Genomic DNA, 25,143 nt, shown 5'->3' on the forward strand with positions numbered 1-25,143 from the left:
CTGGATCCAATGATGGATCATTAGAGGCCAAAGAAGAACATTGACCTGCTGAGAAGGTTGTTGGTACCAGGGAGAGAATAAAAGAAGCAGGATGGCGGGCCTCAGGGGCCCAGTTTGGGCCCCACTGACCTAAAGCTTGAACAGATTAAATTAATCTAACAAGAGAGCAAAGGTCGTCACTGAGGAAGACTCTCAGGCACACAGTAATACGTTAGTCCGAAAGGAGGAAGAGAAATCTCCAGTAAAACAAAAAAAGGTAAATATGTACACCCGGGTGTCCATACATCCAGATCCGTTTGAGTTCAGTCTACGGTCTAAATCCATACAAACGCACTTTAAAACATTTCTCTAAGCAACTTTTTCTGCTGTGTCATCAATATCTGATTTAGTTCTACGTATTTAATTTAGAAATGACTGAAATACATAAAAACTTGACAAACTGAGTTCTGAAGATGCAAACTGGTGAATTTTCTTGCTTACCCGTGAAAACAGAAAACGCTGTTTCATAAAAACAAAACTGGAGCCAAAACAAATAAAATTTAGTAAAAAAAACTTTAAAAATCAGTAGATGTAAAAAAACCAACATCTGTAATGCCAATAAATCAAATCAGAAATAATTTTAATTTTCTTGAAATTGAAATAAAAAGAAAATGATTATTCTAAAGCAAATTTAAGTTTAAATGTAAATCTGTCAAGATTTAAAATCATTTTAGACCAAAACTAAAAACTAAGCCTAATTATTTCTTTATTCCAAAAAGGCGTTGAGGTAATAAATGTTAACTTCTCTTCAGATGGAGCCACGTTTGTATTTTTCATGTGAAATCATGAAAAATACTTTTAATTTTTTCTGTTAATGATTCTTGTTTAAAGTCTGACAAAACAAGAAACATTAGAAAATTCAACAATTCACTGACAAACAGGTGAAGGAGGAACTGAACAGTTTTCTCATTATGAAGGTCACACGCTGCTGTGGGATGGCATCCAATTCTTCAACCAGTATTCGTCACAAAATGGCCGTCAATGTTTTTTTTAATGTGAATTTTAATTTGTTAACCATGTTAACAAAGGTTGATGAAAATTTTAAATAACTCCCTCAATTTAGCAAATTTTTTTTTTCATTAGCTTGAGTTTATTTTCAGCTTTTCTGAAAAAGTTAATCCAATAAAAATATTTAAAACTATTAATCCAAAAGAAAAATTAAACACCATTATAACTTTATAAGTCTAAGAGACGCTCTGGATGATGATGCTCCAGTAGCAGTCAGTGTTGCAGTTTATCTGAAAAGGCCTCTGACTCAGGCTGAGCGATGACTTAAAAATTAAATTTTTCCTACCAAATCTGATCTTAAATTTTTTCCCTCGCTTTATTTACTTAAAAAGAAATTACAGATGACAGATTATTTCAATCATCCCTTCTGCGAGTTAAGATTCAAGATGGCCGCCCTACGAGCGCTGACATCACTGAACTGTGGAAACAATAATTAAAATTCAATTCAATTAAAATCACAAAAAACAGAAAATGTGAACTATGTATCGATAAAATCGATTAGTCGCCCTGATTGACATGCTAACAGCTCAGTATCTGTTCAGCAGAGATGACATTCCACAGAATACCATCTGCTAATCCACCTCCTTTGCTTTTGCAGCACCATTTTGATTTGTTGGGCTTTAGCAGAGGGGATCTGGTGACGTTTTGTGGCACCATTTAAAAGGAAACTAACTTTCCATCAGTAAATTGCATCAAATAATTGAAATTAATATTCCAAATGAAAAAACATGAATAGTCTAAACTTCAGAACCGCAACCGACCGTTGGCCACCATTTCTGCACATTGTCTGAACACAGAAAATTCAAATAGACGGAAAATCAAAACGTTTTTAGCTGCTAAAACCTTCCAGAGGATCATGATTGAGCCAGAAAGTCAGATTTTAACAAAACAAAAGCAGAAAACTTAAATCTGTGCAAACTATCAAATATTTCAATAAACAAATACCTTTAAACTGAAATAAATCATGGGAGAAACAGGAATTAAAAATGGCTGCAGATGAAGTCTGAAGCGATTTTCTGAAATAATCAGCAGATTAAAACCCTCTGGAAGGTGATTTTTATTTTTTAATCCTTTCTGCTTCATGATTCAAATGAAAATCTTCGTTTTGCCGGGAAATTCAAAGGTTCCTGCGTTGGCGATCAGTCAGACGGTCAGGATCCGTGCACACAGGAAACAGTAGAAGAAGAAGAAGATGCAGACGTGTTCTCCTTAAATCGGTTTATTTTTCTTCAACCCGGTGACACCGACGCTCCGCCGCCGCGTCCGGTCCGTCCTCCAAACCCGACCGCTGCCGGGTTTTTCTTCAGACAACAGGCAAAAAAGGACGAGAGACACCTTTCTGAGCCCTGACCTTTGACCTCTCCTCCCTGGGTTTGCTAACAGTGTGTGTTCAGGTCCGGGGGGGTCCGGTCCGACCCGGCGTCTGGGGGATTCGCTTTCCCCTCCCTCTCTCTCTCTCTCTGGTGCTCGCTCGGCCCGGCGCCGTCTCCCATCAGCGTCTCCTGCAGGACAGAGCAGGAAGTTACTGTAGGCGGGCAGGAAACAGTTTTATTTCCCAAATACAGGTCCAAACGTTCGCTTTCCCTCCATTAACTTTCAACACGACTCCAATTTAGTTTTTTTTTTTTTACCCCTCCAGGGTCTTTTGTGGCTCTAGTGCCCCTTATATGACAGCAGGCTGACAGGAAACGGGAAGGAGAGGGGGGAAGACATGCGGCAAATGTCGTCGGGTCCAGGAGTCGAACCCGCGACGGCCGTGTTGAGGACTGAAGGCCTCCAAATACGGGTCACACTAACCGCCACGCCACCCCCCCAATTTAAACATTTCAGCGTTTAGATCGTTAGACTCAAACAGATCCTGCGTTTCCATCGCGCAAACTAGAATTAGGAAAATAAATTAGCTTAATAAAAATTAATCGAATTTAGGGCTTAAGTAATTAATGAGATTAATCACGACTACAAAAATTATTACAGAGCAGCAGCACGTTTATAGGGATAAAAATCACCTGCTCTAGACGCCCCCTAGTGGCCTGGAGGGACCACTGAGCGTTATGTACTTGCTGTCATTTATGCTAGCCCTTTTTAAGCTATTTGTTACTTTTTAGCTAATTAGTACTAGCTAACTGTTGGCTAGTTTTATTTAACAGTTTGGTAAAACTGTTATCTAAAAATTTATGCATTTATATTTTTTGTTAAATTTCCAACTATCAAGTTTTAGCTAAAACTTGGTGTATATCTTGTTAGCTGATTTCAAGTTAGCCTTGAGATACCTATAAAAAGTATTTACCCCCATGGAAGTTTTCCCTTTTTATGACTTTTACAAATCAGTCATAAATCAACAAAACTCGTTTTATAAAAATATTTGGGTGCAACGTTTTTTGGAGGGATGCATGGATGGTAGCAGTCAGTGTTGCAACTAATCTGAAGAAGCCTCTGACTGAAGAATGTTGCTGTTTAGTAGCTTAAAATTCAGGAAACTGATGATGTTGTGGATAACATTGGCTCTGATAATCCACCTCCTTTACTTTTGCCACACCTCTCCAAATCTCCATCTGTTCTCTGGGCTTTGATTGGACCATTGCAACAACTTGATTTTGTTTTTTGAGATGTAGTTTTTTCTGAATTTACATGTTACTTACCTCCTAATTTTCTGCTCATGTAATTGGGAATTAAAATTGGTTTGGGACGTTGTTGTTCCCAGGATTCGAGTCTTTGGAGAATCTACATTTAATGGACTTTAATGAGGATTTGGCTGCGATCTGGCAGCAGTAACTGCTATGAAGCTTTCCCTGGAGTCACATGACTCTGACCTCCACTGTTACTGTGGTTGGTTTTGCTAATAAAATATTTCAGCTCAAGAGACTGCTTTTTTGGGAAGAAAAAAAAAATCTGTTGGCCACTTAAAAAGTTAATATGGCCGACATTTTTCAAGATGGTCGTCAAGGAATGTTTCTTTTTGCGCTTTTTTTTAGTTTTCAAGATGATGGCTGTCATGGAAATTTATTTTTGCACTAAAATCGGTAGTTAGATGAATGTGTTTACAGTCAAATCATTGCATGCATATTTTGAACCACTGAAAACGTATATTTTCGTAATCTTTTATTTTCTTTTTCAAATTGGCCGTCATGGTTTTAACAGAGATCATTAATCCGTTGATGAAAAGTCTTAGATAAACTAATGCTACTAATGCTAAACTGATAAACAAAAACAACAGCGGAAGTTAGCTCTAAAATAAATCATTTGTGCCATCCAACGCTAAATCACTAAGCACAAAAAATTAGCAGAAGCTAATTCTACACTGGTAAATACAAAAAATAGCATAAGTGGCAGCTAACAGAAAATGTTAGCAGAAACTAATCCACAAAAAATAGTGGAAGCTAACACCTACCTGCTAAACACATAAAAACAGCAGCTGATGCTAAACATATAAAAAAATTATTGGAAGTCAACGCTAAAAAGCAAAATCAAACATAAAAAAACCAGTGGAAGCTAACGCTAACCACTAAGACGACTTTCAGTGACATCATCTCCTTCCAGTTGACAACCGGTGTGAGGAAAGTCCTGAGTTTCTGAGTTTGCTACATATTACTTTGAAGTTATTTGAATTTTGATTAAGTTCATCCAATGAGGAAAACATTATTACCAATCATGGCAATAATCAGTTTAAAAGGCTGAAAATGGCAGCCATACTGTCCTCCTTAAATCCAACGGAAACACCAAAGGTTTCCTTGTTTTCCTCTTTTGGCTTCACTTTTACTTTAAAGAACGAGTGAGGAATCGGATAAAGAACAGATCGGTTTTATTGGATCCTGCTGCAGTGAATCCAACACACAACAGACGCAGCTTGTTGCTGCTGAACCAGCTTTTATTTTAAAAAGTCTCTGAAACGTAAAAAACCAAATGTGAAAATATAAAACGATCTAAGTCTTTGTCTCTGAGTGTTCAAGGTTTTATTCCACAGCTTGTCCCTGCTGTCTCTGCTGCTTGGCTTTCCTGTCTCTGTCCCTCTGCCTGCCTTGGACCTCATGCTTTTCAATTCTCGCCCTTTTCTCTCTGCTAAAACAGACACCAGGAGGTGATTCAGACATCACACCCTGAGCTGGAACATTCTCTCCGTTAGCTGCCTCCATGCTCTGGACGCCCGTCTCACCTTCCTCCGGTTTTGAAGATGAGGTCGGCGTTGGGAGCGCCTTTTGGGTGCTGGTAGCGCGGCCGGCGCTCCCGGTTGGTGTTGGCCGGAGCCGGACGCTGGGCAAACGATTGCATCATCTCTGAGGAACGTGAAGGAATGAAACACAAATAAAGATGAAATGAAAGAAGAAATGCAGAAAAGATTCTGGGTTTTCCCCTGACAGGCTCCAAATTCATGTTGTCAGCTAAACTGGGTGATGCTTCAGGAAATAAGTCGCTCCATTTCCTTGCTAGGCTCATTAACTACTAATCTAGTTAAGTGTCTTAGCCAAGCTAATGCTGAATCGCTAAATACAAACTATAGCAGAAGCTAATGCTAAGCTGCTATACACATTTAAAAAAATAGCACATGCTAATGCTGCTTATGTTCACCAACCACTAATACATTTAGCTAAGAGTCTTAGCTAAGCTAATGCTAAACACACACAAAAAATAGCAGAAGCTAACAATAAACCGCTAAACCAAACAAAGCATAAGCTAATTCCAAACTGTTGGTCACATAAAGAAATAGCAGATGCTAACGCTACATAGCTAAATAAAGAAATGTGTGTACCCTGGTAGTCTTCCTGCTCCTGCCTCTCGTTGATGTCCAGGGTGAGTTTCTTCATCCTCATCCTCTCCTCCTGCTCCGCCTGCTGCTGGTTGAAGTGGTTCGCCGCCAGGTGAGACGACAAGGGGACGTTCAGGATCTTATACTGTCAGTAAAACAGGAAATTATGTTACAATGCCGTATCAGGGACATTACAGATAGCAAAGCCAAAAAAGGGGAAAAAACTCATTAAGTTCAGAATAAGCTCTGAAACTTTCTATAAAAACTTGGAAATCTCAGTTTCAAAAGTCAAAATTTTGTTACTTTTGAAAAATGAAACAAATTGCCTTTCAAAATAAAAGGGCTAGTTGAGACAAAAGCACCAGACTGAAGATTTTTGTCATCCAGTTTTTCGTAGAAAGAGAGAAAATAGAAAAATGATCAATTATAACTTATTGAGCTTATTTTAATTCATTATGCAGAAGTCTCAATGCTCCTTCTGTTAGCTTAGCTTAAAGACTGGAATCAAAGGGAAACTGCTAGCCTTATGCTAACAGAAACACAGATGCATCCAGCAGAATCTTCAAAGCTCAACAATCAACCGACTCAGAGCTGAAAGCTCCAGATTCTCCCTGAAAGAACTCCTTGAGTGCCGAGCGGCGGCTGACGGCGAGCGGACAAACGGAGCTCAGAGCTGCAGTTATAGCTAAACTCTCAGTGTTTACCCAGAGAAAACGTCATTTCCCCTCCACACTGAAAACCACAAAGTAGCTCTGTGTTCACGCCGCGCTGACGGCTAACCGGAGCGGACTCTGGCAGGCGGAGGAGAACACACCCTGCAGCCCTCAAACCGCAGGTTTGTCCCCCGCAGGCCGGACGGAGATTTAACCCAAAGATATTTAACTGGAGACATCAGAGCAGCGCTAAGAAAACATTTCACCTAAATCATCTTCCTAAACATCTGAGACTGTAATACAGTCAGGATGGAGTCCCACAAGGTTCACTGCTCGGGCCGAAACTTTATTTTACTTTATGGTATATTCAATGTATCCAAGTTATTAATATTTATTTGCTGATGATGTCACACTGGGGTGGGCACTTAACTTTCCATTATAATTTTACCTATAATTACCACCTTAAATTCCAATAAATTATGTTTAAATAATTATTTTTGCTTTAATTAATTGTCCATATTTTTGGGGTTTAATTTTTCCATTTTCTCCACTGATTTTTCTTTGAAAGCATCAATTAATAAAAATACATTTGAATATAATGCTAAAATAAAACAATGTACGAAATAAGATTTATGGTTGTGATAATTACATAACAAAAAACCTAAAATGTCAAAATCGACTGAAATTTTAACTATTTGTAAAAAATATTTTAGTTCATATTTTAGAAAATAAAAAAATTCTAAATATGAAATTTTTTTTCAAATGACTTATTTTCTAAAATAAATGTAAACAAATGAATGTAATTTCCATGTTATGCTGTTGCTCATCATTTCCATGCTTTAGTTAATGTTTGGTGATCTGAGGAAACGTATTAAACCTGCTCAGAGAAAAAATCAAGCTTGGACAAAACCCAGGTGACAGGAGGCCTCCTGCTGTTTTAGTTTTCTTAGCATTGTGTTGGGATGGAAACGTTAAAAATGTACAAAATAAATCATAATTTTAGTATTTGAAACAAAAAGTAATGAAATAAAGAGAATCTTTAGGATCCTGATCAGTCGACCCTCGTCGTTTCCTCACCTGCTGCTTGTTTCCTTTGCGGGTGAGCATGACGAACTGCATGGTGTCAGAGATGTCCGAGTCTCCCTCTCCCATGCACTGCTGGCCCGAGCCGCCCTTCTTCAGCTGGCTCTTCAGCTGCAGCGGGATGGCCACGTCCAGCTGGTGCACCTTCACCGCCTCGCCGCTGCGCTGCTGCAGAGACCAGAAGCAGGAAGTGGAAAGTCAGCAGGCAGGAAGAGTCACCACGTCCCACAGGAAGGACAGGAGGAGAGAAGACCTGCAGGTTCTCCAGCATCATCTTATCCAGAGCCTGGATGAAGTCTTCGTCCTCAGCGCAGGCGACGTGCTTCAGTCCTCCGCCGCGAATCGTCACTTCCTGGCAACAAGAAACCCGATTCAACACAAAGACCATCCACCATGACACCAGCAGATCTATCACATGAATACATTGTTCTCCTCGTCCGTCTCGTTCTCCTTGTTGGAGTCGGTCAGGTAATCTGTGTTCTCCTCCTCCTCTTCCTCACGCTCCTCTTCCTCGTTCTCAGATCCTTCCTGGAGACAAAAAAACTGATTGTTACCTAAACAAGAAAACAAAGAAAAAGAGACAAACAGACTAATGTGAAGATTTATCTTCACAGTAAATCCAGAAAGGAAGGATAGCTAGAATGGAAGAAAACCAAAACGAAATACAGAAAAAATAAAAACAGAAAAGAAAAAGACACAGAAAGAACAAAAAACTGCGACAAAAAGAAATAAAAAAAAACAAAAATACAGAAAAAGAAATAAAACCTGTAACCGCCTCACTTCTCTGTAGCGTGATGTAAACACTGACATGTCACCATAGCAACCAAATGGACTCACATCCTCTTCCTGTTCGTTCATCTCGCTCTCGTTGCCCGACTGCTCCTCGGTGTCAGCGGCTCCCTCTTCATCCTCATCCTCGTCTTCCTCATCGAGCGGCTCGCCTTCACTCATGGCGCTGGAGCGGCCGTCCTTCTCCATGGCCATGCCTTCATTAAACCACACACACACACTGCTGTGATTAACACATTAAACATGGAGGCAACCAATGGATAATTAAGCCGTTCACCTGTTGACAGAAGGAAGGTGTAACGACTTGATCTGAGGCAGCAGATCAGGTCTGGTGTGTCTGAAGCCTGAGGATTGTCCAATCACTCTCTGCTCTACAGCATTCATGTTGTCACCAAACATTCAACACCAGGCGTGGAAAGTTACAGAGCAAAACATGCAAACCTCTTCCTCACTTCTCATATCCTCCTTTAGGGGGCGCCGTTACTTCAACAAATCTTTCAATTAATTTTTCAAAAGTTTGACTTTTGCATCTTTTATCTAATAATTCCAGGAGCTAGAGATGCAAGTTATCAATTTATGAATTAATTCATCTAAAGTTGATCGATTAACGGTTAATTGATAGGCGGCCATTTTCTTAAAAGTTTTCTGTTGCATCACCTTCGTCTCTAAATAGGAAGTTGGCGCTGCTTCGCTGAATGACCGCGATTAAAGGCGAAACTTTAATACGTTTATTGTGTGCATTATATTTCAAAACAGAACCGCATAAAGTACATTTTCCACCCCACAACGAACTCTGGACCGTTTCTCTTTCTAGTTCAGAGATCTCTCCGCCATCTTGTTTCTATATTAACAGCTCCGTTTATGGCCAGCGGCGCCCTCTGCTGGATGGCGGCCAAACTACAACAATAAAATAATATCTAAACGGACGTTATTAGTTCATCGATTGGAATCCATTTTAATCTAGTAAACCATTACATCGACAAATACAACGAAGAGCAAGGGCCATACTGCTAAACAAAAAATAACTATAAGAAGTCAAAATAATCTGAGAATAAAGTCACAAGAGAATAAATTCTAAATAATACGAGAAAAAGGTCAAAATTATGAGGATAAAGTTGTAATATTATGACTTTATTCTCGTAATAGTACGACTTTTTTATATTTTATTAACTTCATTATAAAATTGTGACTTCATTTTCGGAATTTTATTTATTTTTTATTTATTTGCGTCAGAGGCCACTAACCGTACGTGGATTAATTGTTTTCATCTCTGCCAGGAGTATTTATAGACTGATTTAGAGGTAGTTTTTCCTCCTCTGAGCTAATTTATCTCCAGGTTGTTGCACCTGAGTCACTTTCTCAGAGGGTGGAGTTTGCATTTTTCTCTGCATTCCAGTGCAGCACACTGAAACTGTGGAACAAAGCAGTTTTCATGCTGTCATCGAGTCGCGGAGCCAGATACACCTGCTGCAGAATCGCTTCCTTCTTTCCTTTCACCTCAGACAGACTGGAACTAAACCAGGCTGCAAGACGCGGCCGTTCTATAAATACAGCCACACTAAAAAGAAAGTACACCCTCATCCTGACCTGGGGTTTTACACAGCAGATACCAAACCATCAGACTAATGGTTATTCAGATACACTTGTTTCTGCAAGCTGGCAGCCATCTTGTTTTGTAGAGAGGCTTTCTCTTTCAACCATTCAAAACAAGCCATTCATTTTTAAATGATCCTTTCATGAACTTTAACCTTTGACTTTAGAGTTTTTTATTTTTTTGTCTTCTCTCTGGGTTTTGTGCCCTCTGACCTGGAGGTGAATCTGCAGGAAAGACTGGTTGCTGTTCTGGATGATGTCATGCTATCGTGATGCTTTCCAGGTTCTACAGCAGGGTGTCCAAACTTTTAGCCAAGACGGAAAAAATGTTCAATTTGGACGAAGTGGAGGGTTACAAAAATCTAATTAAAAAATGCAGCAGTAAATTCACAGATTTCTTTCTAGTTTCACTAAAACTCAATATTTTCTAAAGTGAATAAAACGGTGGGATTGTTGAAGGAGTGAGATCTCTGAATAAATTAGACGGATTATTGAAGGTTAAAGAGTTTCCTGAACTTATTAGTGTTGAAAAGAAATCTTGCTATAACATTTATGCATCAACCAACTGTGCAAACTCACTAAACTCCAGCCTAATGGGTGTACTAACTTTCTGCATTCCTTTTAAATAATATACTGTTTCATTTTGTTTAATTAAACTCTCCTATACCAGTTATAGTCCAGTTATGTCACAGTTGATATTTCACCAAATATCAACTAAGTAACGAGGGCCGAAATGATTAATCATCAACCAACTTAGCCATAAACTCAGACAACTGCCAATAACTTTAAGAGCAACACACTCAGAAGATTAAACCAAAACAAGAATACAAACATTTTGCATTTAGGATAAAAAAAAAAAAAAGGAAAAATATATATATTTGTCTGCAAATCTACCCAGAAGTCATCAGGAGATTTAAATTATGTTTAAAAAAATTCTTCTTAATAATATATAATAAGTTGGTTCTAAACCTGAATCTAATCTAAAAGAATAAAACGGATGACATTGTATTGATGCTAAATCAAGCAGAAAGGGCTGAACTCTTTTCACATGGTGACGTTGGAATAATTATTTTAGCTGCAGATAATCATTCACTAAAGGAATGTTGTTATTGTATTTCAGGGAAATAAAATGTTTATTTTACTTTCTTTTTTAATTTCCAATATTGTATAAATAGGATTAGGTGGGTAAATTAAAAATCAGCAAAACGTGCCATGTAAAAAAAAATTAGATTTATCGATTAATAATCGATTACTAAAGTAATGGTTAGTCGTAGTTCAGTAAGTAACAAAATAAATATTCCACCTCTAGTTGTAGATGTAATAATATTCCCACCTGAGGCCAGATTTGAGGCCACTAAACCTTCGTTTGAAATTTTCCTGAAGTTCTCAGCGACATTCCGGCTTCACTTTGAGGGGAATGCAGATTTTCCAGCCAGGTGAGATCATGAATGAATCTCGTTTAAAGACGTTGTTCTGCTGCGTTGAACCTGGTGTTTTAGGGAAAACTGCTTCACTGAGTCTAAAAATAGCAGCTAATGATGACCAGCTCATGTTACCCACATGACAACAAAACAATTAAATCCATTTTCGATGAGTAATTTCTGTTTTGGCGATGCAGCTGGAATAAAATAATCCATAAACGTGATTACATTTAATCCCAGACGCTGCGTGCTGACGGGTTCGTCAGGTGAGCGCATGCGTTTGGTATGCAAGCGTTTCCTCCTACGCAGCAGGGAATGCGGCTCTGCTGGGAGGAAACCAGAGAAACCAGCTGTAGCGCCAAACTACGTCGTCTGGAAACTCATCCTCACCCAGTTTGACGAGAACTTCCCTCTCCAGGTCGGCCACCTGCCTGGTGGCGTCGTCCAGCGAGCAGCTGAGCCGCATCTTGGGCCGCAGCAGCTCCAGCGTGTCGCTGATCATGTAGTCGATGTCGATGGGGAACGGGTGGTCCTTTGTCCAAACATCCACGCTCTTCTTCCACCAAATGTACCGCTGCAGGAACACAAACCTCATTAAACCTTCAGAAAGGTTCACAAAAAACTGTTTGAATTCACTATCATATGGCATCATTTATAATTGTTATTAATTTGTTTGTGGTTATATTCTGCAGCAGGACAAGTTCACTAAAATATAGCAAAATGATTCCAGAACAACAGTTGTTTAACAAACGGCTAACGTCTCCAGCTAACGCTCCAGGTGAGAGGCGGGGTCACCTGGACAGGGCGCCAGTCTGTCGCAGGGCAACACAGAGACAGACAGGACAAACAACCACACACACACACAAACACAAACACACACACCTAGGGAGAATTTAGAGTCCAATTAACCTGACAGTCATGTTTCTGGACTGTGGGAGGAAGCCGGAGAACCGTAGAGAACCCACCATGCACAGGGAGAACATGCAGAAAGACCCTAACATATAAAATTCATGTAAAATCATGAATTGTTTCCTCCTCAGATTAAAGGCGTAAACACAATATTGTAAATAAGAATTAAATCAATTCTGGTTAACTAAAACAAAAATAAATACAGGGAAAGTTACAAAAAATCTCTGAGATTTTCTCTCCATTTAGAAAACAGAAATAATTTGGGTGATTCTCACAGATCCAAACCAAGAAAAGTTTATTCTGACTCAACTTCATTCTGTGAGAAAAAAATGGATGAAAATATCCGTTTTCAAATTGACGTTTTTAATTAAGCGTGAGATTGAACTTTATTATCAAACTGCTCCATTTGAATATGAATCACTTTCAAGGACTTTATGCAGAAACCAAGCACTTTCCAAACCTTGAAAACACCAAAATCCTTGAGGATTCAAGCCTCTGTATGAACCCTGTGGGTTCTGTTAGCATGTTAGCGGTGGGAGGCGCTGCAACAGACCTGGAAGTAGATGAGGAAACAGTCGAGCTTCTTCTTGCTGGAGCCGCGGTCGAAGTACTGGCCGCAGGTGTCGAGCAGCGTGCAGACGAGCCGGATGCGGAACAGGTGCTCGGGCGGGTCCAGCGGGCTGGGGCTGCCGTCCGGGTTCACCCCGAAGGAGATGAAGGAGAAGAGCGTCCGGAAGACAACGGCCGACTCCACCATGCGGTAGTTGTAGAGCTCACCCAGGAACTTGGCGCTGCTGATCCGCCGCTGGTTGAACTTGGGCTGGTTGACCTGGAAACAGCAAACCATTAAGGCTGCGGCTGCAGCATCATGCTGCGGCTGCAGCATCATGCTGCGGCGAACGTTGAAGGTTTGACTCAGACTTCATTTCATCTTTTTGTTTCCATCTGATGTGAAAATACTCCAGCAGTTTCAGCGACAAACGTTTCACTTTCAGAAGGCAGAATATAGGAAATACTATGAAAATACAGAACATGCTGTTAGGAGTCAAGTGATTAATCAGCTTAATCGTGATTAATCACTTATTGAAATAATCAATTAATTGGTAACTGGGTCATTCACACTTCTACTGATGTTTGTTAATGAACAAGAGCAAGTTTTATACATTTTGAAGTATTAATAGAAGAAAAAACATGTAGGTTGAACTGATTAATGGAATTAATCAATTATTAAAATAATCGTCAAGTAATTTAGTAATCGATTAATCATTAACTGAAGTGTAAAGGCTCAATTAAAGGCAATTTGGTGAAAGACACTCAGAAGTAATTAAGCTAAAACTGCACAAAAAACATTTTGTTTCAAAATTTTAAAAAAACTTATTTTCTACCCACAGCTCCTGAAGTTGAAGTTTTAGCTTCAAAGTCTGTAAAGAAATCTCCTCTTAAGCACCTTGTGAGTCAGTTAATCTAAAAGCTAATCTCTGGATCAGCGCTGCACTGTGCTGATGTTAAATCCAGCAGGAAGGCTGGCACTTTGCTGGAGTCTCTTCAGCTCAGGAAGATGTCAGAAAAAAAGATGCAAGCTGGATTATTCTGACAGATTCTAACGTCTGGTTTTATCTGAGGTCTGAAATACCGGTTCCGATTTTCACAGATCCAACTTTTTTATTCTGACACATAAGAAAGGTGCAGCAGGTTTTGGATTCCAACAGAAAATAAAGAAGTGACAAGGTTTTCCACATTTTATTGAAATCTAACCAAAGTTCCCAGTGGGATCATTTTGCAAATCCTTTAGGCTTTGGTCTAAAATCACAGTTTGAGTAAACATACTGTAGTTACTGTCAACAGGCTTGGACAAAAGGCTCAGTGTTTCCACTTGGTGCCACAGGGTGGATGCGTAATGCGTGCAGTAACGTGCAGACGGCTCTCCATGTGCAGCTGAAACATTCCAGGTGAAACTCAGGCTTCAAATTTTCCGTTTTGCAACGGCAATAGCTAAGAAAACCTGGAATAGTTCTTGTTTTTTCATGTCTATCGATGCTTTTTAATGCACAAGAGACATTTTAATACATTAGAAATGTTAATAGAAGAACATGTGGGGCTGAAACGATTAATCGGATTAATTATGATTAACCTATTATTGAAATAATCATCAATTTAGCAATTAATTAACCATTAAGTAGAGTGTACAGACTCAAAGAAACACCATTTACAGAAATAAAAATTTCTTCAAGTAAGAGTAGAAATACTTCTACATAACAAAAGCATAATCAAGTAAAAGCAGAGATACTCCTAAAGGTAATTTTTTCCAAAGCCTTTCGGACCGTAATACGTACGTAGAGTTTGGTGTGAGCGTACCTCCATGCCGAGCCGGATGTCCTCCAGGACGCCGTCCACCACGTGAATGCCCACGTCCTCCTGGTACGCCACCAGGCCGGCCAGCAGGTTGGCCACGCAGTGGATGCTGTTGTACTTGATGTTCCAGATGTTGATCATGCAGCAGATCAGGTAGCCCTTCGCCTCGGGCTCCTGCCACGGCAGCTTGCGCATCTGCCGCAGCACCTTCTCCGTGGTGACCTTGGACAGGTCCTTGTATAGCAGCTTCCTGATGTACTCCTGCAGCGGCGGCCGCTTCTTCTTCACGGCCTTCTCGATGGGCGGCGGGTTGCAGTAGTAGTAGGCGTTCTCCACCATGGTGACGTAGCGCGCGTCCAGGTGCTGCGCCTGCTTTTTACGCATCATTTGTTCCTGCAGAGCAGAGAAAATCTGAGCTGAATATCTGCTGAAATTATTTATTTTAAAAAAACACTTACTGTTATTTTTATGTTTAACATTTTAAAGAATTTTCGAATTTTGCTGGACGATAAATTGTCCCAGACGTTAACACGATAAACGATAATGTTGTTGTTTTGAGACCGTTTTCAAGTAATAAAATGATAATAATTACATAAAAATGCAAGAACAAATTCTCAAAGACCAACTAACTTTAATTTCTAACAGTTAACACTGGAACTGGAAGACATTTTAAATATCCAAAATAAACAAAACAAATAAAATGAATTATTAAATCTCCATAAACAAAATTGGTCTCCAAAAAATGGCTACCTAGACTTTAATATCTTATTTTAAAAATAAGCTTTATTGGTTATTTATATGCATTTATTGCATTGCTAATATTTTGTAAAAAGGCAAAAGTGGTTAAATAAAAAATATGCAGAATCAGATAATTTTTTAAAAATCTGATTAATCGTCAGAATTGATTACTAAAATAATTGCTAGTTGAAGCCCTAATTGAATTACCAGGAATGCCATTAAATTAGTCAGTGTGTGAGAATATGAAGACATTTTTAAATTATTAAATTTCAACCTTATTCCAAGCATTGTTTTATAAAAGAGAGAGAACGTCTTTAGAAACTTTTCCAAACATTAAAAAACAAACGTTAGCTGTGTTTCCATCGACCATATAACTGAACAATTTGACATTTCAGAAAAAACATTGCTTAATGGGAAAACACCACTTTTGAAAAAAAACAACCTTTTTGGATAAAACGTCCTGGCGCTAGGATGAGGTGGCTTTTTTTGAGTCAAAACTGGTTTATTTCACAAAAATGCAATAAAAAACACTTTTTCTGCATCACATGATCAACAACAGGATGTTACTACTGGCAGAAATGACGAAGAAAACAGGAAGTAGTCAGGATGATACAGCGTGTGCTTAATTGCTTATCGCATGAAAAAACTTGTTCACATGTGATTTTAGTTGTTTATGTGATAGAAACACCGCAAATTGTTTTTTGTGCAATACTGAAAGTTTTGTGCACATTTGCGACAGACTCAAGATTGAATCTGTCTTCTGGTTAGCAGCAGCTGGTTTTGTGCTAATAAAGACAGAAACGTTGGGGCCGCAGGGAGCGGACTGACCAGCAGGACGCTGGTCCGCAGGTGAGAGTCGGGCGAGCGGAACAGGAAGCGGCCGCAGGTCTCCAGCAGCGTGCAGGCCATCTCGATGTGGTGGTGGGTGAAATCAGACAGCAGCATCTGTTGGGGCGCAGCAAAACAGACTTCTTAATCAAACATTTGAGGAAACCAGAGGACGGTTCGGAGGTCCAGACTCACCTTCAGGCAGTGAAGCGTGTCGGTCTTTGAGAACATCTTGAACTTGGAAAGTTCTCCGATGAATCGCACCGTTTTGTTTTTGGTCTCGATGTTGATCTGGTCCTTCTTACGGATCTAAAAATGGGACAAACATTTACTAAAGCAAATATTTTCAAGTCTTGTTTGATGTTTCTTTGGGTTTTTTATATTTAAATAAATTGCAGGGTTTCTACACAGTAAAACTTAAGAGCCTTTCAAGCATTTCAGGGAAGTTTTCAAACTTTCCCAGAACTACACTTCAGATTAGGGGAGACACGATTAATCAGATTAATCGATTATTTATATTAATGCTTTTAATGCACAAGAGTTTTGTACATTTGGAAATATTAATGCAAGAAATAAGGAAATATGTAGCGCTGTAACGATTAATCAGATTAATCAATTATTTTTCTGGATTTCAGCAAAATAATTTTAGAAATTCTATTGGACCTAAAACAAGTTTAGTCTGATTTTTAAAAAACCCATTTGGTTTAAATTGCAAATAGCATTTTCCTACTTCAGGCTTTTAATCAAAAGTTAGATTGCACTTTATTATCAAACTGTGCAGTGTGAATATAAAGCACTTTCAAGGACTTCACACAGAAATTAAGCACTTTCCAAACCATGAAAATACATACATTTAAGCATTTTTCCAAGTATTTCAAGCACCTGAATAAACCCTGAAAGGCTTAACTAATACTGAGATCTGCAGAAACGTGTGTATTTGTCTCTGTATTTACAGTGAATTTAAAGGTTTAATGATGGAAAAATGACCCACATGGAACCTGAAGTCTCCCTTCAGCATGGAGCAAAGATCCTCGGCTACGTCTGACATGCAGGGATGCAGCGTCGCCACCAGGCGAGAGTAGAAAGGCAGAAGATCCAACCTGAAACATCAGCTGGTCACCAAACAGAAACACAGTGACACAGCGCCTCTGTGTGGCGATTCCAGATATGAACCTCACCTCTGCCTGGGGACGGTGAACAAGGCCCGGACCAGTTTCCTCCGGTTGGATTTGGTGTTCATGTTCATGCAGAAGTCCATGGCGGCCTGAAAGAGTCCAGATCAGCAGTTTATCAACTGTTTGCAGCTGCAGCAGTTAATCTGAGGTCCAAACCTCAGATTAACTCACCTTGTCTATCAGGTCTCTGTTGACACAGTTAGGAAGCTGCTGAATGAAGGCGTCCACGATCAACTTCAGGTGCGACCCGGTGTTGGCCTCCTCGTCTTCTTGCTCTGCACAAAAAGACAACAATAATGTCTAAAATCTAGATTAACTAAAAACCTGCTAATAAAAGAAAAATGCAGTGAAATTGGCAATCAGACTTCATTTCTGTCTTTTTAATTCAAAATACTATTATATCAATTACTTTGTGTGTGTGGTTATTAATCAGTTAATCTAATGAATAAATACACTGTACTGATGTTAAGTCAGGCAGAAACAGAAGAACTTTTCACATGTTAAGTGGTTTTTTGGCTGCAGGTGTTTCCTTTGCTGCATTTAATTCAAGAAAATGTTAATTTTCTATATAAAAATGGAAGAGAGTTCATTTGCATCTTAATGTATTTTTAATTTTGTATAAAACGGATTAAAAATCTGAAGAATGTGCAAAGTTTTATCAAATTAATTGTCAGAGTAATCGATTAATAAAATAATCATTAGTTGCAGTTCTAGAAACAAATCAGGGATCTGATGGATGAATTGTCCCAAAAATTATTGCCATAAACGATAATATAAGATTAAAAATAGGATATTTAAATAGAGCAACTCGGTTTAATCAGATTATGTTATTATTTCCACCTTAGACATGTTTTTGAGTTGAATTGTTCAGGAGAATCTCAGATTGGAATCAGGTCCCACCTTGCTCATCCAGCAGCTTCTTGGCCAGCTCCTCGTTCTCCACCTCGTCTCCTCCCTCCAGCTCCAGAGGCTCGTCTGCGATGTCCAGCGCCTCCAGCTCCAGCTCCAGCTCTTCTGTGGTGCTCACGTCCTTCCCTTCTCTGCCATCTGAGGACAACAGCGCATCACTCACACCAGCCCCATCGGTCGCTCCAACCCGACTCCAGTCCGCTTGTCCAGAAAGTCCAGTTTGTTTTGCTGAGGTGTGAATGCTGATCTAACTCTGGCTCGCCTACAAATCTCGGTCTCGGTTCGGTTGAAATGAACTCTGATGCAGTTTGAATGCATATGTGAAGACCAAGTATATTAGAGACCGCTCCAAAAGCAGGAGGTGAATTACAGCGCACGGCATCCTGGGTAAATACAACCAAAACAAACTTTCTAGCCTAGCGCTAGCGGAAGGCATTGCTCCTGATCTTTAGCCAAAGACAAAAGTTGGGTAGTAACTAGTTCCACTTACTTGAGTAAGATTAGGAGTATTTTTACTGTTTTTATTTAACCATCACCTGATTAATTTTGTTGTGAAGTATTTCTACTCTTACTTGAGTAAAATTTCTTCACTGAATAAAGAACAAACTTGTACTAAACAAAAATCTTTCCAGACACACACTTGCAGTTTTTGTTAAAGCTTCACATCGAAAAAAATTGGAAAAAAAATATTTTTTTGCCTGATTTTGTTATGAAAAAATATGAATTATTTTCATTTTGGTTGTTTAAAATACCAAAATTTCTACATAATCTATTTTAATCCGCCTGGTGACGTAACTTTAAAATATTTAATTATTGATGTTTGCAGTTGCTCAGAACTTGAGTTGATTTTTACCAAATACTGTTTTACATTGAGTCAATTCTTGGATGTCTCCTTTTTACTTGAGTAAAAATACATTGAAGTAGTGCTACCCAAAAATTATACTCAAGTAAAAGTAAAAAGTAGTCGCCCACAGGGCGTGCTGTGGTGGCGCAGCGGGTCAGCACGCCCCACGTTTGGAGGCCTTAGTCCTCGACGTGGACGTCTGGGGTTCGACTCCCGGTCCCGACGACCTTTGCCGCATGTCCTCCCCCCTCTCCTCACCCTCCTTCCTGTCAGCCTACTGTAGAAAAAATACGAGCCACTAGCGCCGCAAAAACTCTTCGGAGAGAAAAAAAAAAAAAGTAGTCGTCCACCAAATTACTCAAGAGTAAAAATGTATTTGGTAATTAATCAGTTATTCAGTATTTGAGTAGAATTTTACCAATCATTTAATATTTAAAAACTGCATTATCAAATGGACCAAAATACAAAGTGATGTGGAAATTTCTGTGTTTTTAAAGACCAAAAAGAAAATAAATAACTTGAATGACAATTACAAAATAACAAGTAACAGAAATAAGTTTCTTTCAATATGAAACTTAGGAACTTTTTAATAAAACTAGCAATACTTGGTAATAACTAAATAAAACTAAGAAAGCACAGAATAGTGATAAACGTACCTTTGGCGTCGTCCTTGTCTTTGCTCAGGCCGCTCTTCTCGTTGTCCTTGAACAAGATGGCGGGAACAAAAGCCTTCAGGTCGATCAGGTTTTCGTAGAAGTTTCGCGCGTCTTCGTCTTCCCAGATGCCGCCCTCCAGTTCGTACTCTCCGGGTTTTCCGGGGGTGAAGATGTCGATGCCGGGGCCGTGCTCTGAGGGAGAAAACAGCTGATGCCAGGGCTACATCCAACCAAATTATCCAGAGAAGGACAGTTTTATGCAAAATTCGCATTTTTATACTTCCATTAGGGTCTCACCTGCCTCTAAAAACAGACCAAGTGCTTAACAAAAACCATGACAAAAAACAATTAAAATAAACTGCATTTTTTTGGCCAATGAGTTATTGCTTTTTGGTGTCTGGAAAATGAGCCGTTTCAGAAACTTCCTGATTGTTAAGTCACATTCCACGGACTCTGCCTCGTTACCTAGCAACCCCAGCAGAATTCCACCCCGTTACCTAGCAACCCCGGCAGAATTCCACCCCGTTACCTAGCAACCCCAGCCTGAGCTACATAGATGTATCCTCCTATGAAGGTCACCTTTAAAAAAAGAGTCTGTTTCATTTTATTAAATTTCATATAATGGAATATGAAGAAAAAATAGAATTTGGCTCAAACGCATATTGTTTAATTTTTGTGGTGTTTTTTACAAGTAGCTAAAGTGATTATTACAGTAAATAATCAATTTTGAGAATCAGTATAGTATCAGTATAGTAACTGGATGACTTTTTTGGCGAAGTAATCAGTAATTAGTAACTAATTACTATTTCCCAGTAACTTGAACAGAGGGTTGCCCCCTGCTGAGCGCCCCCTGCTGGGCGCTGGCTCACCTTCCTGCACCGTCTTGTCCTGCGGCAGCTCTGGCATGTTTTCGTCCAGCAGGTCAGCCAGCGTCTGCGTGTTGGCCAGCAGCTTCTGGTAAGACGTGGCGAACTCCTCGTACTGCTTGTGGCGATCTTCGCTCAGCTCCCCTTTGGAGTGCAAGATCCGCCTGAAACCAACAACAGAAAAACTCAGCTCGGGTCAAAGTGCTTAAAAATCCATTTTACAGGAAAATTTATTTACATTTTGTTTTCTGTTAACTTTCTTTGAGTTGAGGAGCTCATTTATAATTCTGATGGCATTTAAATAAAAAGTCATCTCATGGCTGAAAATGAGAGAAAACGCAACTAAAGTCCAAAGGGGAACTGATTAAAACAAGTCGGACGGATTGGCAGAAAAACATAAAGCAACGTGAACTATTAATCAATTTTATTGATTAACTGATTTTTTGGTTTTACAAGAATAAAGTCTCAGATCAGAGAAACTCATCCAGGCTTCAGTTTCTATTTAGTGGCTTTGACTCCTGCAGCAGCGTCTTCACAGGTCTGACTGACAACCCAACGGTCCAGAACGCTGCTGCTGGAGTTCTGACTAGAACCAGGAGGATAGAGACACCACCCAGCTCTACGTCACCTGGCTCTACGTCACCCAGCTCTACAGTCCTTCACTGAGAAAAGACACTTTAACTCCTGCTGGTAGTTTATAAATCACTGATAGGATAAAAGATCTGCTGCTGCTGGATCAACCTTCCAGACCTCTCAGGTTCTGGTTCTGGTCTGAACCAAACATGGAGAAGCAGCATTCAGCTTCTATGTTCCACAAATCTGGAACAAACTTCCAGAAAACTGCAAAACAGCCGAAACACTGAGTTCCTTTTAAATCTAGACTAAAACCCACCAGTTTAGTTGCTTTGGAACCGTAATAAATTGAACACATTTCATCTTTTTTTATGATGAAATGTCCTTTGAACTGCTGTGTTGCTGAAATGTGCTATTCAAATAAATATTCAATAGATTGATTTGTTGATTGATTAATCTGACCGGTTCTGCCTCTCGATGTTCTGCAGCTCCCGGTGGTCCTTCTTCAGGTGTTTGGTCAGCGAGGTGAAGTATTCCCTCAGCAGGTTCTGGAACGGCTGCTGCTTCTCGGTGCTGATGATCTCGCTCGGCGGGAACGCCAAGCCGAACTTCTCCGCCGCCAGCTTCACCCTGCGCGGCACCAGACCGGCGATGTCGTCGCCGCAGTGCTTGCAGAAGCTGATCACCACCGACACGTGAGTGTGCGTCTCGCGGTCCGTCCCGATGATGTTCTTCAGCTGCTCGTAGATCAGCGACAGCCCCTCCTTGTCGGTGAACAGGCCGACGATGGTGAGCTCGGCGATGAAGCGCAGGTCGGTGCGGAGCTTGCTCACATTGGGCGCCTTGTCCTCCTTCCTGGCCTCAAAGTGCTTCTTCCAGGCCTGTAGCAGCAGTGGCGCGAACTCAGCATAGCGCTGGTGGAACAGGGAGCACAGGTGCACGGCGCAGCCCACGTCGGAGATCTTCAGCTTGGCCTCCACGAGCGAGCTCACCGCCTCACCGATGTACTTGCTGAGGTTGAGCGAGGCGAAGTCGTTGGAGAGCGTGTCGCGCTGCTGCTCCGTCAGCGTGCGCAGCTTCTTGACGAAGGCTGTGTTCTTCTTCAGGCTGGAGTCCAGGCGGCTGAAGAAGGCCTCCTCGGGTCGGGCCTCCTGGGCGTTCTGGTTCCGGCTGCGGAGCTCCTTCCGGCCCTGATGCCGTTCCCAGGCCTCCTGGTGCAGCTGGTGGCCCTCCTCCTTTTCCCTGGAGACGAGAGACAACGGTGGACCAGGGTTAGAATAGTTCTGGGTTTTCATTTCACTGAAAAAACACAAAATCTTAACAAGTATTTATGGTCTAGTCCAGGGGTGGGCAACTCCAGACCTCGAGGGCCGGTGTCCTGCAACTTTTAGATGTTTCTCTACTTCAACACACCTGAGTCAAATAATGAGGTCATTAGCAGGACTCTGGAGAACCTGACTGCACTTAGGAGGTGATTCAGCTGTTGGATTCAAGTGTGTTGGATCAGGGAGACGTCTAAGAGTTACAGGACACCGGCCCTCCAGGACCAGGATTGCCCACCCCTGGTCTAGTTTCTAGTGCAAATATCTTATTACACTGAAAATACAACAAAACTAATTCACAAGTAACTTTTCAGCAATATAAAGGAGCTTGTTTTATAAAATTAGCAGCTGCTATTTGCGTTATGTTTGGTTCCTAAACAGGAAAAATAAAAGTCAGAATCTCTGAATGAAATCCTCTGAATGAACTGGATTAATCCAAACTTAATTTGACTTCATCACTCGGTTTCATCTTCATAATGAAGTTAACCATGACTCACTTGAGCAGAGCTGCCTCTTCCTCACGCTGCCGTTTGGCCTCATCTTCTTCGAGCTTCTTCTGCAGCTCCTCCTGTTGCTTCTTCTCCTCCTCCTCTTTCTTCTTCTGATCCTCCTCCGCTTTCTGCTTTTCCTCCTCTTTCTTCCTTCGCTCCTTTTCCTCTTTCTTCTTCTTTTCCTCCTCTAAGCGCTTTTTCTTCTCCTCCTTGCCTGCATCCTTTTTACCGCTGGCTTTCGCCTCTTCTTTAGCCTTGTCTCTACCAGATGCCGCCCTCCATTCAGCCTCTTTGTCCTTCTCTTTTTCTTTGTTGGTGAAGGAGTTGACGTCTTTTTCATCCATGTTTACTGAGGGCTTGCTCTCAGCAGGCATACTGAGGGTAGAGAACAACAAAAAATTTCTTCAACAAAACAGAAAACTGTTCAGATTCCTTAAAAACCATGAACAACAAACTAAACTGAAGCTTAAAATTGACAACTTTTCAATCTGTTGAAGCCATTAAAGAGTGAAATCCTAATATATAACACTGCTTTTATACTAATTTCAGAACCAGACCTTTTTTAGAGAACTGTTTACTAAATGAACAGGAAAAGAACCTTAAACTTAAAGTGCTATGTCAAAACATACCAGATAACCTAAATTAAACCAGATACAAACTGGATTTATGGGCTTTACTTCATCGGTATGAAAAAAGTTAAATTGTGATTGTGAATATTTAACTCATTGTGACTTTTCTTCTCAAAAACATTTAACTTCCCTTTGGGATTCATAAAGTATTTCTGAATTTAATGGAGAGCAGAAGAATTTTGCACTTGAATATAATAAGTTATTTTTGTGGCAATCTGACACACTAACATGTAAGAGCTGATTAAAATAACTTCTAAAAATCCATGCGCACAAGAAGTCATTCTTTATTTTGTAAAAAATAAAAAATCTACAAGTTACCAGTTTTAAAGGCAAAAATTGGATTTTAACTGCACACGGTTCTATTCAATTCAACTTCATAATATAGAGCTGGAATGTTGCTGCAGCATTTCTTCAAACTACCAACTATTACCACGCAAAACATGTCATTTAAACTGTAGGAGCTGTAACAAGTCAGGGATCTTTTAAAAATGTTATTTCAAAACCTAATTTAACGACAAAACCATTTACCTGCATCGTGAGGAAGAGTCGGAAATCAAACCACCGAACCGCCTTTTAACCACAGACCTTAGCTGACACGTTTACTGAAAAAAGACAAGATCCTTCAGCTCTTAACAGCTAAACTTGTCGATGTGCTTTCATTTCAGAGTGCTACTAACAAGCTGTAGCGTTAAAATGTGTTTAGAAATTCATAAGTTAGCATTAGCATTAGCTAAGGCATTGTATGAACCGACATAAACAGACGTTTATACACCCCGGAAATGCGCATTAAGCTGTGGCAATGTTGACTTTAAATAACATACACGGTAAAATAACAGATATAGGCACAAATCTGTGGGAAAGTGGCTGTATAAAGATGAATCTTACCTACTGATGACTCCAAAACAAACATCGGTGAATGGTTTCCAAGTTAACCGAAGAAGGACCCTGTTATATTGGTACTATACGTTTTGCCTGATTAAAAATATAGTAAATAAAACAAACATGGGTAATTTTGTGGCAGCTAAAATAATTGGTCTATATATCAATACAGATTTATTTTTAATATATGTATATTTTACTTTATCATATATCTTGGCAAATTTAAATTGTGTCAACTGGAATTTTTAAGGTCGCCTGTAGTCGTATGCTAGGGTATGTTAGGCGGCTAATATAACACTTTAAAACCAGCATTTTTCTTCTCAAACACTCCCACTAAGGAATAAAATAAATAAATAATAATTTACATTTTAATATTACACTTTTTATCGCATTTAATAAATATTAACTATTATTTCATAGTTATTACTATTTTTAAATAGTTGACATTCCTTAAATCTTTTAAAATGTTTTTTGCTTTTTTTCCCCCTCAAAAATAATTGTAACATAGAAAAGGTCACACAACATCGGAATCAGATTCAAATCTAGACTTTAACTTGGCCACAACAAAACCTTAATTTTGTGTTTTTATTTTGAGTCATTGTTGTGCTGCATAACCTTTCTTCACCTAATGAAATTATTGAAGAA

The 25,143-nt window shown here is 39.7% G+C and overlaps 1 protein-coding gene across 3 annotated transcripts; it reads right to left on the reverse strand.

Annotated features, from left to right (window-relative positions):
• Positions 1-1,995: 1,995 nt before the first annotated feature.
• Positions 1,996-24,583, reverse strand: upf2 (UPF2, regulator of nonsense mediated mRNA decay). 3 transcript variants are annotated; one of them, XM_005811184.3, is made up of 22 exons: positions 24,505-24,583; positions 24,148-24,221; positions 22,997-23,365; positions 21,640-22,419; positions 20,608-20,768; positions 19,739-19,930; positions 18,230-18,376; positions 17,501-17,604; positions 17,333-17,418; positions 17,146-17,254; positions 16,350-16,463; positions 16,155-16,271; positions 14,592-14,981; positions 12,790-13,065; positions 11,718-11,901; positions 8,362-8,510; positions 7,948-8,052; positions 7,778-7,876; positions 7,519-7,692; positions 5,792-5,933; positions 5,198-5,318; positions 1,996-2,549 (listed from the first exon to the last, which is right to left on the reverse strand). In XM_005811184.3, exons 3-22 carry the CDS (start codon positions 23,362-23,364, stop codon positions 2,540-2,542), a joined length of 3,828 nt encoding a protein of 1,275 aa, XP_005811241.1. In that variant the 5' UTR covers position 23,365; positions 24,148-24,221; positions 24,505-24,583; the 3' UTR covers positions 1,996-2,539. The 3 variants fall into 3 exon arrangements, with proteins under 3 accessions (XP_005811241.1, XP_023206031.1, XP_014328853.1); XM_014473367.2 differs by lacking the exon at positions 1,996-2,549 and adding an exon at positions 4,843-5,103; XM_023350263.1 differs by lacking the exon at positions 24,148-24,221 and having other exon boundaries at positions 24,505-24,563.
• Between the last annotated feature and the right edge of the window lie 560 nt (positions 24,584-25,143).

This window comes from Xiphophorus maculatus, chromosome 17 (genome assembly GCF_002775205.1).
Source record: "Xiphophorus maculatus strain JP 163 A chromosome 17, X_maculatus-5.0-male, whole genome shotgun sequence".
Classification (NCBI taxonomy): domain Eukaryota; kingdom Metazoa; phylum Chordata; class Actinopteri; order Cyprinodontiformes; family Poeciliidae; genus Xiphophorus; species Xiphophorus maculatus.

What these genes read in the sequence shown, in the direction of transcription:
- upf2 (XM_014473367.2), bottom strand. Translation starts at nt 23,364, where the DNA reads ATGCCTGCTGAGAGCAAGCCCTCAGTAAACATGGATGAAAAAGACGTC. An exon ending in GGAAGTTCTCGTCAAACTGG is followed by an intron (nt 8,511 to 11,717) that starts GTGAGGATGAGT and finishes GGTTTAATGAAG; the next exon opens with GCATGGCCATGGAGAAGGAC. An exon ending in TGATGCTGGAGAACCTGCAG is followed by an intron (nt 7,693 to 7,777) that starts GTCTTCTCTCCT and finishes TGGTCTCTGCAG; the next exon opens with CAGCGCAGCGGCGAGGCGGT.